The 13,273-nt window shown below is 39.0% G+C and overlaps 1 protein-coding gene across 2 annotated transcripts in view; it reads left to right on the top strand.

The window, feature by feature from the left end:
• The window catches only part of FGD6 (FYVE, RhoGEF and PH domain containing 6), a 112,761-nt gene extending 108,173 nt beyond the window's left edge, over positions 1-4,588 (top strand). For both annotated transcript variants that reach the window (XM_079142856.1, XM_079142855.1), the window contains exon 21: positions 1,468-4,588. In XM_079142856.1, the coding sequence (XP_078998982.1) occupies positions 1,468-1,504 (37 nt within the window). In that variant the 3' untranslated portion in view covers positions 1,505-4,588. The remainder of the gene's footprint in view (positions 1-1,467) is intronic.
• Positions 4,589-13,273: the final 8,685 nt, after the last annotated feature.

The raw sequence follows: 13,273 nt of genomic DNA, 5'->3' as shown, positions 1-13,273 counted from the left end.
TTTTGCTTATACCATTACGTTGACAGAATTGAAAGGCTGTTAAGACAATTAAATATAATTGGGTGAAGAAAATCAGCTTATTTAGAATTGATCCAAGCTAAATTTATAAGTTTCTCTTTGAAGTTATTGATATCATACGGATTGCATTTTTTATACATGACAGAATATTAAAATGTGTTAATTTTAGTGAAAAATTGTGAGACATTTTAAAAGCTTTGCTATTATGGTATAACTTATAGGCTATTTATGTATAAAATTTAAATTTTTGAAAATTCTGCTCTTGAAATTTGAGCTGAATCTGTTATGGGGTGTTCTTCCTAATTAAAATGAGTGATTTCAAATGTTCATAGTTCCCTGGAGAGAGAAAGAGAAAGAGAAAGAGAGAGAGAGAGAGAGAGAGAGAGAGACACACACACCCCCCCACACACACACCTGCTTTTCCTTTTGTACTGCGAATTGAATCCAGGGGCACTCTACCACTGACTAAGCTACACCTCCAGCCTTCCCCTTTTTTAAATTATGGCAAAGATGACTTTTTAAAATAGCTTTATTTATTTATATGTAATACTGAGAATTGAATCCAGTGCCTCACATGTGCTAAGAAAGTACTCTGACCACTGAACCACAACCCCAGCCCCACTTTTTATTTTTTGAGACAGGGTCTTACTAAGTTGCTGACTTGGAATCCTCTTGCCTCCGCCTCTTGAGTTGTTGAGATGACAGGTGTGCACCAAAGCACTGAACTGGACTCTTTTTCTTTAATGTAACATATTACTATAAGAAATCAAATTTCAGGAAGAAAGGGAAAAATAGGTTCAGAAGCAATAACACTAATAGGGATAGAAAAAAGGCTACCCCTAAGTGCCTTATGAGTAATTGCAGCTGTGTTTATTGTCAAATTAAAACAGAGACTGAAGAATTTTGGAAAGACTTCTATGAAATTTTGAAAGACTTTTGCATTGCATGTAGAATTTTGATCAACTGGGAGTGGACTGAATGCCATATTGATGTCCTTTAATGAAAAGTATTGGGACCAGCCTGTAGTAGGGAATATCCAGAGGAACTCTGATAGGGTCAAAGAGAAGGAAACAGGCACACAGCTACTGTTCCTAATAGTACTGAGTCAGAACATCAGAAAAGAGAGAAAGGGAGTTGTAATAAAAGCCTTTGCTGATACAGCCACTTCCAAAACCAATTAAATGGGAGCATCAAGACTTTATAGAACTTTTACACATGAAATGGTCCCTTTCTCCTGCCTCACAAACCTAAGAGAGATCCTTGGCAGGCCAAATTAAACCAGACTAACAAAGGGTAACTCCCTGTACGCAACGATTTTAGTTTGCTATAAGATGTTAAATAATGCTGTCAAGGTAATCCAGTCCACAGGCCCATCTATGATCCATATTGTGCTCACATATATCAGATGACTGGGTTTTACACATCTAACAAGATTTCTCTTATCAACAGGTGGATAGAAGCATTTCAGGAAGGTACAATATTGTAGCATATTGGTTTCATCTCTTCTGTGATTCCAAGGAAGTGGGATTTCATCAGAATTGAGTAAAAGCAATTCAAGCATTTTATAAAAATAAACACTGCCAAGATAAATCCAAGCAAACACTTCATCAGATACAAGAAATTATTTTGTTAGGTATAAAGAGTTTTTTTCAATGTTTGCTTTTTCATGTATGTTATTTATTAAAATTGTAATGTTTACTTAATGGTCAGAATTGTTTCTGAGATTCACACTGAATTCTAAAGTACCATTTTTTTTAGAGACCAGAAAATTTACCTTAATATTATATACAGTGTTAATTATTTGTGACACAGTTCACGTTGTTTTCTCTGCTTTTACATTGTGACATTTTCACTGGTGACAAATATTTGTAAGTAAAAAACACATATCAAGAAGCAAATTTCCACATGGTGCTTGATTTAGAAATTATGATTTTCATAAAACTGCTGATGAAAAATGCATGTCTTTGAATTAATAAACTTTGATGAATTGTTTTTTAATCTTTCAATGGAAAAACACATGACCAGCTTCTACCTCAGTAACTGTGAAATGAAATTTCAGTAAAGTATTTCTACCTTATGTATATCTTCTGGCATGAGTTAATATTAATCATCAAAGAATTATAACAAAGGGATAGAAATCTGAATTTTTTTTTTAACTGTGAGTAGGAATAAGGATGTTTTCATTTGCAGAGACACAAGTAATCAACTCTATGGGCTTTTCATTAAATTGAGTATTTTTTTTGAATAGCAAAATAAGGCAACTATTATTTTATATAATATTCCCTGCTATTTTGAGAGTTCTGAGCCCAAGTCAATGATAGTATTTATATCTAAAAAGAATGTTATGTTTCCTATAATATTGAGCTTTAACAAATGAACTGGAATTACCACTTAGAAAAGCACAAATTCTAAGCCAGTATTAACTGAAATTGTATAGTATTCTTTTTCAGGTCTTTTTATACCATTTGTGATGTGACCTTGATAATAAAATTCCTTTCTTTAACTGTCAGTTCACCTATATTGCTAATTCTGGCACTCTTATTATTTAATATATGAACTACCTTGTGCATAAAATTTTGGATCACCAAAAGAAAAATGAAATTAGCACTGTGATTAAAGTTATTCCCGATATTTATAATATACATTTTGTCGACTGAGTTTAAATTATAAATTATCTTAAAAGGCAAGGTTATCTATAGACTATGTCATTAAAGGGCATAAGAATTTTCTGCTTCATTGTAAAGAATTTTCTAATTCAGTGTGATTCTGATAGTCAAGAGAATTATCTCCTGAATAGCTTCATGGGGCCTTTTAGATGCTGTTTGTTGCAAACAAACTAGATCTAGAGTTGGGAGCTTTAGTGTTTTTCTGGTTATTTCCTGCTATGGCATCGTGACAATCCCTATGCAGCCTTCCACACAATCCTAACATACTATCCTCTCAAGTATTTTTGTCACAGAAGGTAAACTGATATTTCTTTGCAACTCACTTTAATCAAGATTACATTCATTAAGTTTTCTGTGTTAACCCCTCTGCATTTTTAGTGTATTATTTTTGGAGGCCAATGAATACCTAATAAGTATTTCCTTCTGTTGCGTTGTCTGGCATTTAGCAAGACAACAAATTATTTGTGGTTCTTATCCCCCCCCCCCCCGGCCCCTTGAGTTCTCAGCCTCTAAAATTTGGCATAAGCCTCAGGATCTAAAAATTACCAACCAGACTATTCTGTCTTCGGCACCTGACTGAATAAAGTCTAGCTCAGTGAGGTGACTTCTGTTTGTAATCTCATCAACTTGGGAGGATTGCACATTCGAGGCCAGACTCAGGAATTTAGCAAAGCCCTAAGCAACTTGGTGAAACCCTGTCTCAACATAAAAAAAAAGAAGGGCTGGGAATGTAGCTCAGTGGTTAAGTGCCCCTGGGTTCAAACTCCAGTACCCACCCCTCTAAACACACACACACACATATGCAAACACACATACATAGATAAGACAAAGCTAGCACAGACTTATAGTATTTCTCCTTCTTTACATGTGAAACTCAGTTATAACTGTATTAACTATTCTCTTAGCCTTATGGAGTGTTTTTAAAAATATAAAATAGAAGGTATCAGATTATCCTCCCCCATAAAGATGTGTTAAATGTGGATTCCCTTTCCTCCTGTATCAGTCCTTCATAACCTACTAAAGATGACCAATTATTATTTATTTAATCTGGCACATTCAGTGCTGAGAACCCAATTATATACAATTTGTTGTAAACTTTTTAAAAACATGTCTTGATAGCATTTTAAAGGAAAAAATGTGAGGTACAGTCTATAAGAGGGGAAAAAGTATAAGTCTCTAGATCCCAATAATACTATATTTGTTACAGATACATGTATTTCCATGAAACCCTTTGTCAGAGGTAGTTACATGGCTAAGCTAACAAGGATGCCGAAAATAATCTAGACAAGAGATGCCTCTGAACTAGGGGAAAGGAGCATGCTTAGCAAGCATCCCGACCAACTCTTCCTTTATATGTAGCAGCAGTAATGCAGAGACCACCTGAGTCCAAAGAAAGTGAGAAAGGTTCTATGTAATGATCCCACTTGTCTGAACCTCTTTCCAATTTCTTTTCCCATTTTCTAATGTAGCCAGTATCTTCCTACTGTGCTTTGACTGTCCAAGATACGGACTTCCCTCTTTTTCAACTGAATGCTTGAGTATTTGGAATTTGTTTTGTTTTGTTTTGTTTTGTTTTGTTTGGGGGGTTGCTGTTTTATATTTGTGGTATTAGGGATTGAATCCAGGACCCTCACATGCTGAGATACACCCCCATCCCCTCTTTGTTTGTTTAATTTTGAGACAGGGCCTCACTAAGTTCCCAGGCTGGCCTCAAACTTGTGATCCTCCTGCCTCAGTCTCCTGATTAGCCACGATTATAGGTATGTGCCATCCTGCCTAGACCCTAGCTTTTTTTTTTTTTTTTTTTTTTAGGGATGTTGGGGATCAAACCCAGGATTACACTAGGCAAATTCTCTTCCACTGGGCTACATCCCCAGTCCTAGCAGCATTTCTGTAAATGAGAACATCAGACCAAACCCTTGATTCATCATAATTTAAAATGATACTACTGAGGAAGACTTTATAGTTTTGTTAGACAGATGTATGTTTACTATTTGGTTAATAAAATACCTAGAAGAGGGGAAAGCCTCCTATTTTGATAATTTAGTTAAAATATAAATGTTTCCACAGCATACATTGATATCATTTTGGAATACACATCCATTGCTTTCAGGGTTTGAAAAGTTTGAGGTTCACTGTGGTCAAATGTAGTCACCATGATTTTCAGAGAGGTAAACCCTATTTCTCTTATTGTAGTGTACACTCCTTGAAGGCTGATGCTGTATCTGATATATTGCTTTCTCCCACAGAACTTCCTTGGATCTTTACAGAGAAAATGTTCACTTGTACAGAAAAAAGTAGAACAATTCTTATCTACAATTCAAACATAGCCCCAATGCCCGTGTTCAAACTCAGACCATACACGACTTTCCATTATCCTGCGAGGCCACATTTGCAACTACCTGTTGGGATATCTTCATGAGTCCCCAAGCAGATTAATTTTGTGTGACTAACACTTAACTCATTTTCTTCCTATTCAAGTCTGTTTACTTCCCTTTGTAATAGGAAGATACCACATGAGGCTCCAGAATCTGACTCCAGATCTCAAAAAAGACTCTGTCCTTGCTCTTGTATCCGTTCCCTCCTCATTGTACTGCTATTTGTTTTTGTATAGGCCTGGCTCAAGTCCTTGGTACCTCTTCCCAGTGATTGCAATAACTTTTCTTCTCATCTGGGACTGTAACTCCTTGGTGAAGCACTTGCCTAGACTGGGAGAGGCCCTGGCTTCAGTACCCAGCCCTGGAAAAAAAACATGATTAAAAAACACTCATTTTTCTTCTAATTTCATTGCCTTCTTTGTGTGATGCATTTTAAACACTGCCTGAGCAATTTTTCTAAAATTCTAGAATTTTTTTAAATTTCTAGAATTCAAGAATTCTAGTCTTGGTTCATTCCTACTCTTGCGGCTTCCAGTGGTATTCCCAGTGGTTTGGTGGAACCGATCCTTAGGAACCATCCCTAACCCGGCATGTCTGTCCACACCATTTCTTTTTGTTTTTCCTTCTACCCCACCTCCCATCTTTGCCTGTTTATCCCAGATGTCTCTGTCATTTTCTAAAGGAAAATGTTATCTATGAATTTTCTCATGTAAGAAATATTTTCTGCTAGAATTTTTTTTAGTTGATTCTAGTCCCTTTCTCCTTTGTTCTGTTTGACTAGATTCTCCTCTATGCTTCTGTAGTCTTTTGTTCACAAACTTTCATATGATTCTTATCACATTCTGTCCTTAGAGCAACTTTTCTTGTTTGTTTGAGATTGCCCCACCACTTCTGGTATAGTGCCTTGCATGAAGTTAACACTAGGTATTTCTTGAAATAAATTCCTTCCTATGGATCCCTAAAACGTGTCTCCAGTACACATCATTCTGCTGTGTATGACACTTTTAATGTCATTTTCTAAAGGAAAATATAATCTATGAATTTTCCCATATAAGGGATAGTGTCTGCTAGAATTTTTTAAAGATGAGTTAGTAGGAGATTTTCAAAAAAACCTAAATATCAAATTCCTTTTCTTTTTGGTAGGAGTTGGTCATAACATGTAAAAACAAATCTTGAAAGACTATTTTTTTAAGTGACTTGTATTTCTAGAAATACTTTCTATTAAAGTGATTATAATTTGTATCTTATTGTCCATATACAGAGCGATCATTTATAAAAATTAGCATTGTAAATATTAATATGTATATTTATGCAAAATAAATTTACTATAATATTATCACTGGTGTGATGTCTGTTAAACCATACCATTTTGCAGAGTTACTTTTTTTTTTCTTCAGTACTACAGATTGAATCCAGGGGTGCCCAGTCACAGAAATACATTCCCATCCCTATTTACTTGAGACAGGGTTTTGCTAAGTTTCTGAAACTGGCCTTGAATTTTTTATTCTCCTGCCTCAGCTTCCCCAAAGTAGCTAGGATTACAAGTGTGGGCCACTATGCCCCTCTGTGTTTGTTTTATCTAACTTGGCTGAATCTGTGGTTGCTTTTCTACAGTTCTGATCTATGCTAGATGCAGAAGTAATTTCAAAAAGACCTTCTCCTAAAGTTTAAACTGCACACTTTGAAGGCAGGGTAGGGCTTCCTATCACAAGTGTCCACTGTCAGAATGTGATGTTCTGTTAGTGTGATTTCGTTTCCCAAATCTTGAGGCCAGTAGGCATTATCCCATCGTGCTTGAAATGCGCCATTAGAAACTTAACATTCTAGTGATTATATTCTTGCTCCATTAGGCATTATATCTCTTTATGCACAACAGTTAGGTGAATCTTTACTACTTAATTACTACGTGATTCTGTCCCAGATTGTTATATTTAAGGGACGTTTAAATATCTGGGATCTATCCAGACTTCTTGTTCTCTAATAAACCTTAAGAGTGTACTTAATACGAGAGCTTATAGCAGAGTCCAATTTTCCAGAAATTATAAACAGAACTTCCAAAGTCCTCGTCGATTAATGTTATTACTCAAATCTGAAATGTTACCTCAAAAATTCCTTTAATGACTACCTTTGGCAAATACTATGCCAAAGGGTGCACGTCACTTCTAAAAGTGACTTATAGGCAAGCGGTTCGGGCGAGCAGTTTCCCTCCAGGCCGGCAGGGGGCAGTCGATTTCCAGGGCCGCTACTCCACTCTCCGGTTCCTCCGTCCCACCCAGGGAACGTCACGACCTCCTCTCGCCGCTTCTCCACATCGTTATTGCGCAGGCGCGGATTGGAGCGCTCACGGCCGAGCCGAGGAAGGGGTCACGAACTCTGACCCCCACCAAATACACAAACCTGAAAGCTCCTTACCCCCACTTCGCCCCGGTTCCCCCCCTCCCCTCAGCTTTCTCCAACCTTCCTCCCGGGGCATCTCCCCACCCAGCAGCCGCCGCAGCGGGACTGTCGGGTCTGCGCCCGACTGAGGAGTTAGTGCAGCAGAGAGACGCAGGTAAGAAGTGCCGGGTGGGGGGGTTGGGACAAGGGCCGTGGCGGCGCACGGGCGGGGGACACCAGTGTCCCTTTATCCCAACTGCCAACGGACGCAGCCCTAGCGCGTTCGCACTGCCTGCGGGCGGCGTCCGGCCCTGCCGGTCTGATCAGGGTGCCGCGGCGGGCTGCTCGGGGTCGGGGCGCTGGGAGTGGCCGCAGCGTCGGGGCCCCGGGAGAGACTGAGGCGGTAGCGGCGGCGGGGTGCGGCGCTCGGCGAGAGGCCGGGGCGGCGGGGCGCGGGAACAGCGGGCGAGCGGCGCGGCGCACACCGCCCGGTCTCCCGCGGCGCCTCTGACCTTTCACCTACAGGAAAAGCTTCCGCCCTGGCGCCGCCGCAGCCGCCGCCGCTTTCCCCGCCCCGGGGAGCCGAGGGCGCATGGCGCCTACGGGCGGGACGCTGGAGAGGTGGATCTCATTCTCCCGGCCTGAACCCCTTTCTCCGTGGCCACGGAGTGGTTCCGTGCTTACCCAGGACAGACAGAATGACGCTCTCCACTTTCGCTTTTCTTTCACAACAAGCAGAGGCGAGAGTAGCCTCTGCCTTTGGACCTATGTGTTTTAGGGGAGGGGAAAAAAAAAAAAAAAAAAAATATATATATATATATATATATATATGGAATGGCCCCTGGCCCTCTGAGCAGCTCTTTTGTTAAGAACCCTGCCTCCAACTGGTGCAAACATCACTTTCTGAAATACAAATGTTGCTAACCCGCCCGTAACCTTCAGTAAGTAGGTCAGCGTGTAAAGTAAATGGAAAAGAAAAGCAGGCTTGGAATTAAGGCCTTTAGGACTTTTGATCCCCTGGAAGTTGTAAGTATACCTCAGACTTTGAGGTTATTTTAGCATAGTCTACTTGTGTGTTGGTTGATGCACGGTTGTTTTTGAACTTCAGATGTCCAGTTGCTGAATCCGAAAGAGATTGTGAATCAGTTCACCTCAGACTATGAAAGGAAAAAGAACTTTGGGGTCTTAGAAATTGCAATTTGGGAGACAACATTCAAAATAGCTCTGAATCGGTGTTTCAAGGAAGATAGGGAAAGTGGGTGCTTATGTGGGTTGTTGAATGTTGAAAGAACAAGGGCTAAATGAGCTATAGAAGATACAGAAAGGAGTGTATATGCTTAATAAAATGCCCATAAAACAAGGGTCTAATAACCTTGTGATGTGCATCTTGAATCTGTGAGCACAGTGTAATTTTCCAGTTGTTCTGGTCATTCCAGAGGCTTGTGGTCAAAGGATGGAGATGACCAAAGTTCACATTCCTAGGCAGCAGCTTAAGTCCTGCTTCCTTCATGGCTTCCACACCAATTTTGAAAGCTCTTGCAGTGTTGCTTTCATTGTAATTAAACAAGATATTTCTGTTTATTATAAAAAGTATCACTTGAATGGTAACATTTCATTATTTATTGTAGAACGTTTTGGCCTCAAGGGTATTGAGGGAAATGCAAATCAATGGTAGCAAACATTCCTGAGAAACCTAATGGTGGTGTGTGTCACACAGTGTATAATGCCTATCCAAGGGAAATAGAAAAGACTAAAGAAAAACAGCATATACTAAATAATAGTATAAATATAATTTTTTTGCCTTTATTGAGTCATAAGACCTACAGTCTTCTTAAATCTTTCAGAACCATCTTTAGAAAAACGCAGTTAGTTCTTTATAAAAATTTTACATATTAATGGAAGTCTCTACCTGAATCCTAGTTAATAATCTTACTGTACATGATGAATGCTACACCTGTCTAGACACACTGGGTAAGCCAGGTATGATGGCACATGCCTGTTATCACTGTTACTCCAGAGGTGGAGACAGGAGGATCCCAAGTTTGAGGCCAACATGAACATATCAGTGAGATGCTGTCAAAATTAAAAGGGCTGAGAGAGTGTAGTTAAGTGGGAGAGCATGTCTAGCATTTTATGGCTCTGGATCGAATCCCAAGAAAAAGGGGAGGAGGGAAAGGAAGAAGAAAGAAAGAAAGATTGAGTTAAAAAGGATGTGAACTAAATCTCAGAGATCAAGTAGAATTTCAATGAGGGAAAAGGAAATCAAAATGATATATTTGGGCATAATAGAAATCCCCCTTATCTGGGGTTTTACTTTCCATGGTTTCAGTTATATGTAATTAGCTCCTAAAATTTTACCCCATGAATTCTTAAGTTGGGATTCTTGGGATGGTTTTATGGAAATTTAGAATAAAAAGGTTAGTAGTATTCATTCATAAATAAATGTGAACTTGGGTTTTTCTGGTGAGGGAAACCTTAACTTCCATCCGATTTTCAAAGGGACTCATTCTACCTCCACAAAAGAAAAGGGAGAGAATTGTTATTTTTTATCATTTTTTCAAACCTGATGACAGACCACAGAAATAGGTTTTGCATACATATGTACCAAATTGAAATAGTCTCCTTCAGACTATTCCTGCCCCTTAAAATAACTGATACTCTATTTTCTATATAGTACCTACTTTTTATGCACTATGTTCTTTTCTTTCCCTTCTTTCCTTCCTTCATTCCAGTCATGTCCTACTAAATTAATTTACCCATTCATAAACAGCTCACTACATAAAGTTTGCAAAATAGTCCTTTGGATGATAGGAGCCTAGATTGAGTATGGGAGTGGGACTGGAAAGAATAGGGACAAGGAGCAGATAATAGGAAAATAAAATGAACCTGTATCAGATATAGAAGTTGAATTAAAAAGCAGTCTTAAATTTTTCAGTCTCGCTGGAAAAGGATGGCACCATCTACATGATGTGTCTTTTCTTTTTTAATCTAGTGAAAAAGATGAAAGTAAAATCAAGTTAACTGAACAAGAGATTAGGGGTAATGATGTAGGATTCTGTACACTCTGTTAATTAGCTCTGGAGTAGTAAAGACAGCATCCTTGTATTTTGCTTTCTCAGGCTGGTAAAAAATACTTATCCTTCAGTAATTCCTGTCTCTTCTAATAGATTACCTGGGACCTTCTCCTCTTTTAGTGTTGATCATCTTAACTCCTCGTGTTCATTTAGGGAGCATTTTGTTCATTCAACTACTTTTAATGGAATAGTAAGCTACATAAAATTGGAATGGTAAACCAAAGCTAATGTGATTCTTTTCTTACTCTAATGGTAATTTGTTGGGGGCTGTGCCATGTTGACGGCGCCAGATCACATCGGCAGCGAGGAGGTTAATTGACATAAGCACACTCAGGTGATTTATCGTCCACGCACACAATGTATGTGCATGTGTTCTCAAGCACTCCTAATCGTGCCTGCTCGGACATCTAGCATCTTGCTAATCTTTGCATAAGAGGCGTGGCCCTGCTCTCCGCCTCCTGGAGGTGATATAAGCATAGGCTGAGCGAGACAGTGCACCCAGCAGCTAGTAGAAAGAAGAGCAGCAGCAGCTAGCAGAAAGAAGCGCAGAGAAGCCATTAGCAGAAAGGAAGAAGAAGCAGCAGCAGCAGCTAGCAGATAGAAACAGCAGCTAGCAGAAAGCAGCAGAAGGCAGATCGCAGAGCGGAGAACTGAGACGCATCACTAAAGCACCTTAGGTAGAAGCACCCTTAGTTCACAGGATGCAGGACGCACCTTCAGACTATTCCTGCCCCTTAAAATAACTGATACTCTATTTTCTATATAGTACCTACTTTATAGGTACTGTATAGTACTTTATAGGTACTATACAGTAAGAAGCAGCAGACCTTAAGTAAGGCGTAGCAAGTCTCTCTTCCTCTAAGCTCTAAGTAAAGCCTGTCCTTCTCTCAGTGTCTCTCTCTTAAGCAAAGTCTCTCCCTCTCTCCTCTCAAAGCAAGTAAGCCTCATTTCCTCTATCCTCTATAAACAAGCAAGCAAGGAAACAGCCCAGAGATAGAAGTGACTTGGTTTCCAGTCTGCCACCCATAAGACCCATGCAAATTGTTGCTGCAGGCGGTGACAAATATCTGCGGATTTGGTACCGCAAAGAGCCAGCGACAGTAATTCTTCCCCATAAAGAAAATTCTGTACATCGGTATATCAGAGCAGTTGGTGATCCTGAGATCCTTTGTTTCATGAGAAAGTATAACAGCAGGGTCTTAAATATCTAGTCTTCAAGCTTTTGGGGGGTGGAGGTTACTAGACATTGAACCCAAGGTCTTGCCTGCATGCTCTACCACTGAGATATATCCCCAGCACCCTCCCCATTTTCTTTCTTTTTTAAAATTAATTCTGTTCCGTGGTCTTACTAAGTTGTCCATGCTGTCCTCAAACTTGTAATCCTGCCTTAGCCTCCTGGGTACAGACCTGCACCACTGTATCCAGTCAGTCTTCAAGTTTTAGTATTGAGAATTTCAAGGCTGCTTTACCATCACTCCCTATGCCTTTTTACCAATTAAAGGGGCTAGAGTCTGGTATGTTTATCTTGGAGGAAAATTTTTTGGAATTCTCTAGAAACTTTGGAGATTATCTAATACAATACAGCTCTTAAACTAAAGTTGTTATTTACTAGAGAACTCATAAAACAAGAAATTAGAGAACCTTAATCCAAATGTAGCCAAAAATAATATTTAGTATTTTATAAGGAGTTTCATCCCTCACCCCCACTTCTTTTTGGGATTTTTCCAACACAGAGAAAATTGGAATAAATACTGAATTAAATTTTTGAGTAGTGGTGTTCTTTTGTATCAATAGTAGAAGTAAATTGAAGTGGTTGCCTGGCTATTCTCGATCTACTCAGTCCCAGTGTATGAGAAAGAGCTTCCAGATGCCATGAGATGAATGATCCAGAATTTCACAGAGATCAATCAGTTGAGTGATTTTGAAGCTTGACCCTAGGCTGCAGCAAGACCAGTTGAATCTGCACAGTTTGGGTCAGAAATGGGGGTGTACATATTGGGTCAAACAGAAGTGACTTCATCCAATCTGGAAAGTATGTGGGCTATTTTAATCGCTTATCAAAGAGTTAGATATATTCATGGTGCCAGGGACCAGTTGTAAATCTCCATATACCAGACTCTAATGGTCTTACATACAATTTGGTGGAAAACTATGCAGGAAAAACTGGTTATTTTGGGGCAGTTAGGGTGGTTATGATGAGTCAAGGTGGCTGCAGTCATGTCAAACTGAATTCATACACTCAATAGCAATGTCTATGCTTGTCTTCATCATTTGAGAAATGGGCTTTCCAAAAATGGAAGCTGCCTATTGTAAGTAATCTTGTTTCCCAGTTTACTTACAGTGATTAGTCCAAGACATGAGCTCATAACTTAGACTGGTCCAATCAGAATCCATGACTAAGACTTTAAAGTTGAAATTAGAGAAGAATACTTTTCATTTCTTGATCCTTTACTACAAATTTGAAAATAACCAACATAGAAGCTGACAATAGAGAAGGACATTCTTGACTGTATCTGAGACCTTTGTTCTAGTTTTCACCAAGGTCAGCTCTGCTGTTTTCCTAACAGTGATTGTTTCTTTTTCTTCCCTGACCCCAGTTTTTTCTTTTTAAATCTTATCATGATTATTGTCATAATTGTACTGATATTTGAATTTAGACTTTTCTATTTATATACTTTTAAGTAATCAAGCAATAATTGTGTATACAGTTTATCTAAATTTTCATTGTAAAGTAGCTTCTTGGAATCAAATGTGCTAAAAT

This window comes from Sciurus vulgaris (genome assembly GCF_902686455.1).
Source record: "Sciurus vulgaris genome assembly, chromosome: 5".
In the NCBI taxonomy this organism is placed as follows: domain Eukaryota; kingdom Metazoa; phylum Chordata; class Mammalia; order Rodentia; family Sciuridae; genus Sciurus; species Sciurus vulgaris.
This window is presented reverse-complemented; position numbering and strand designations above follow the sequence as displayed.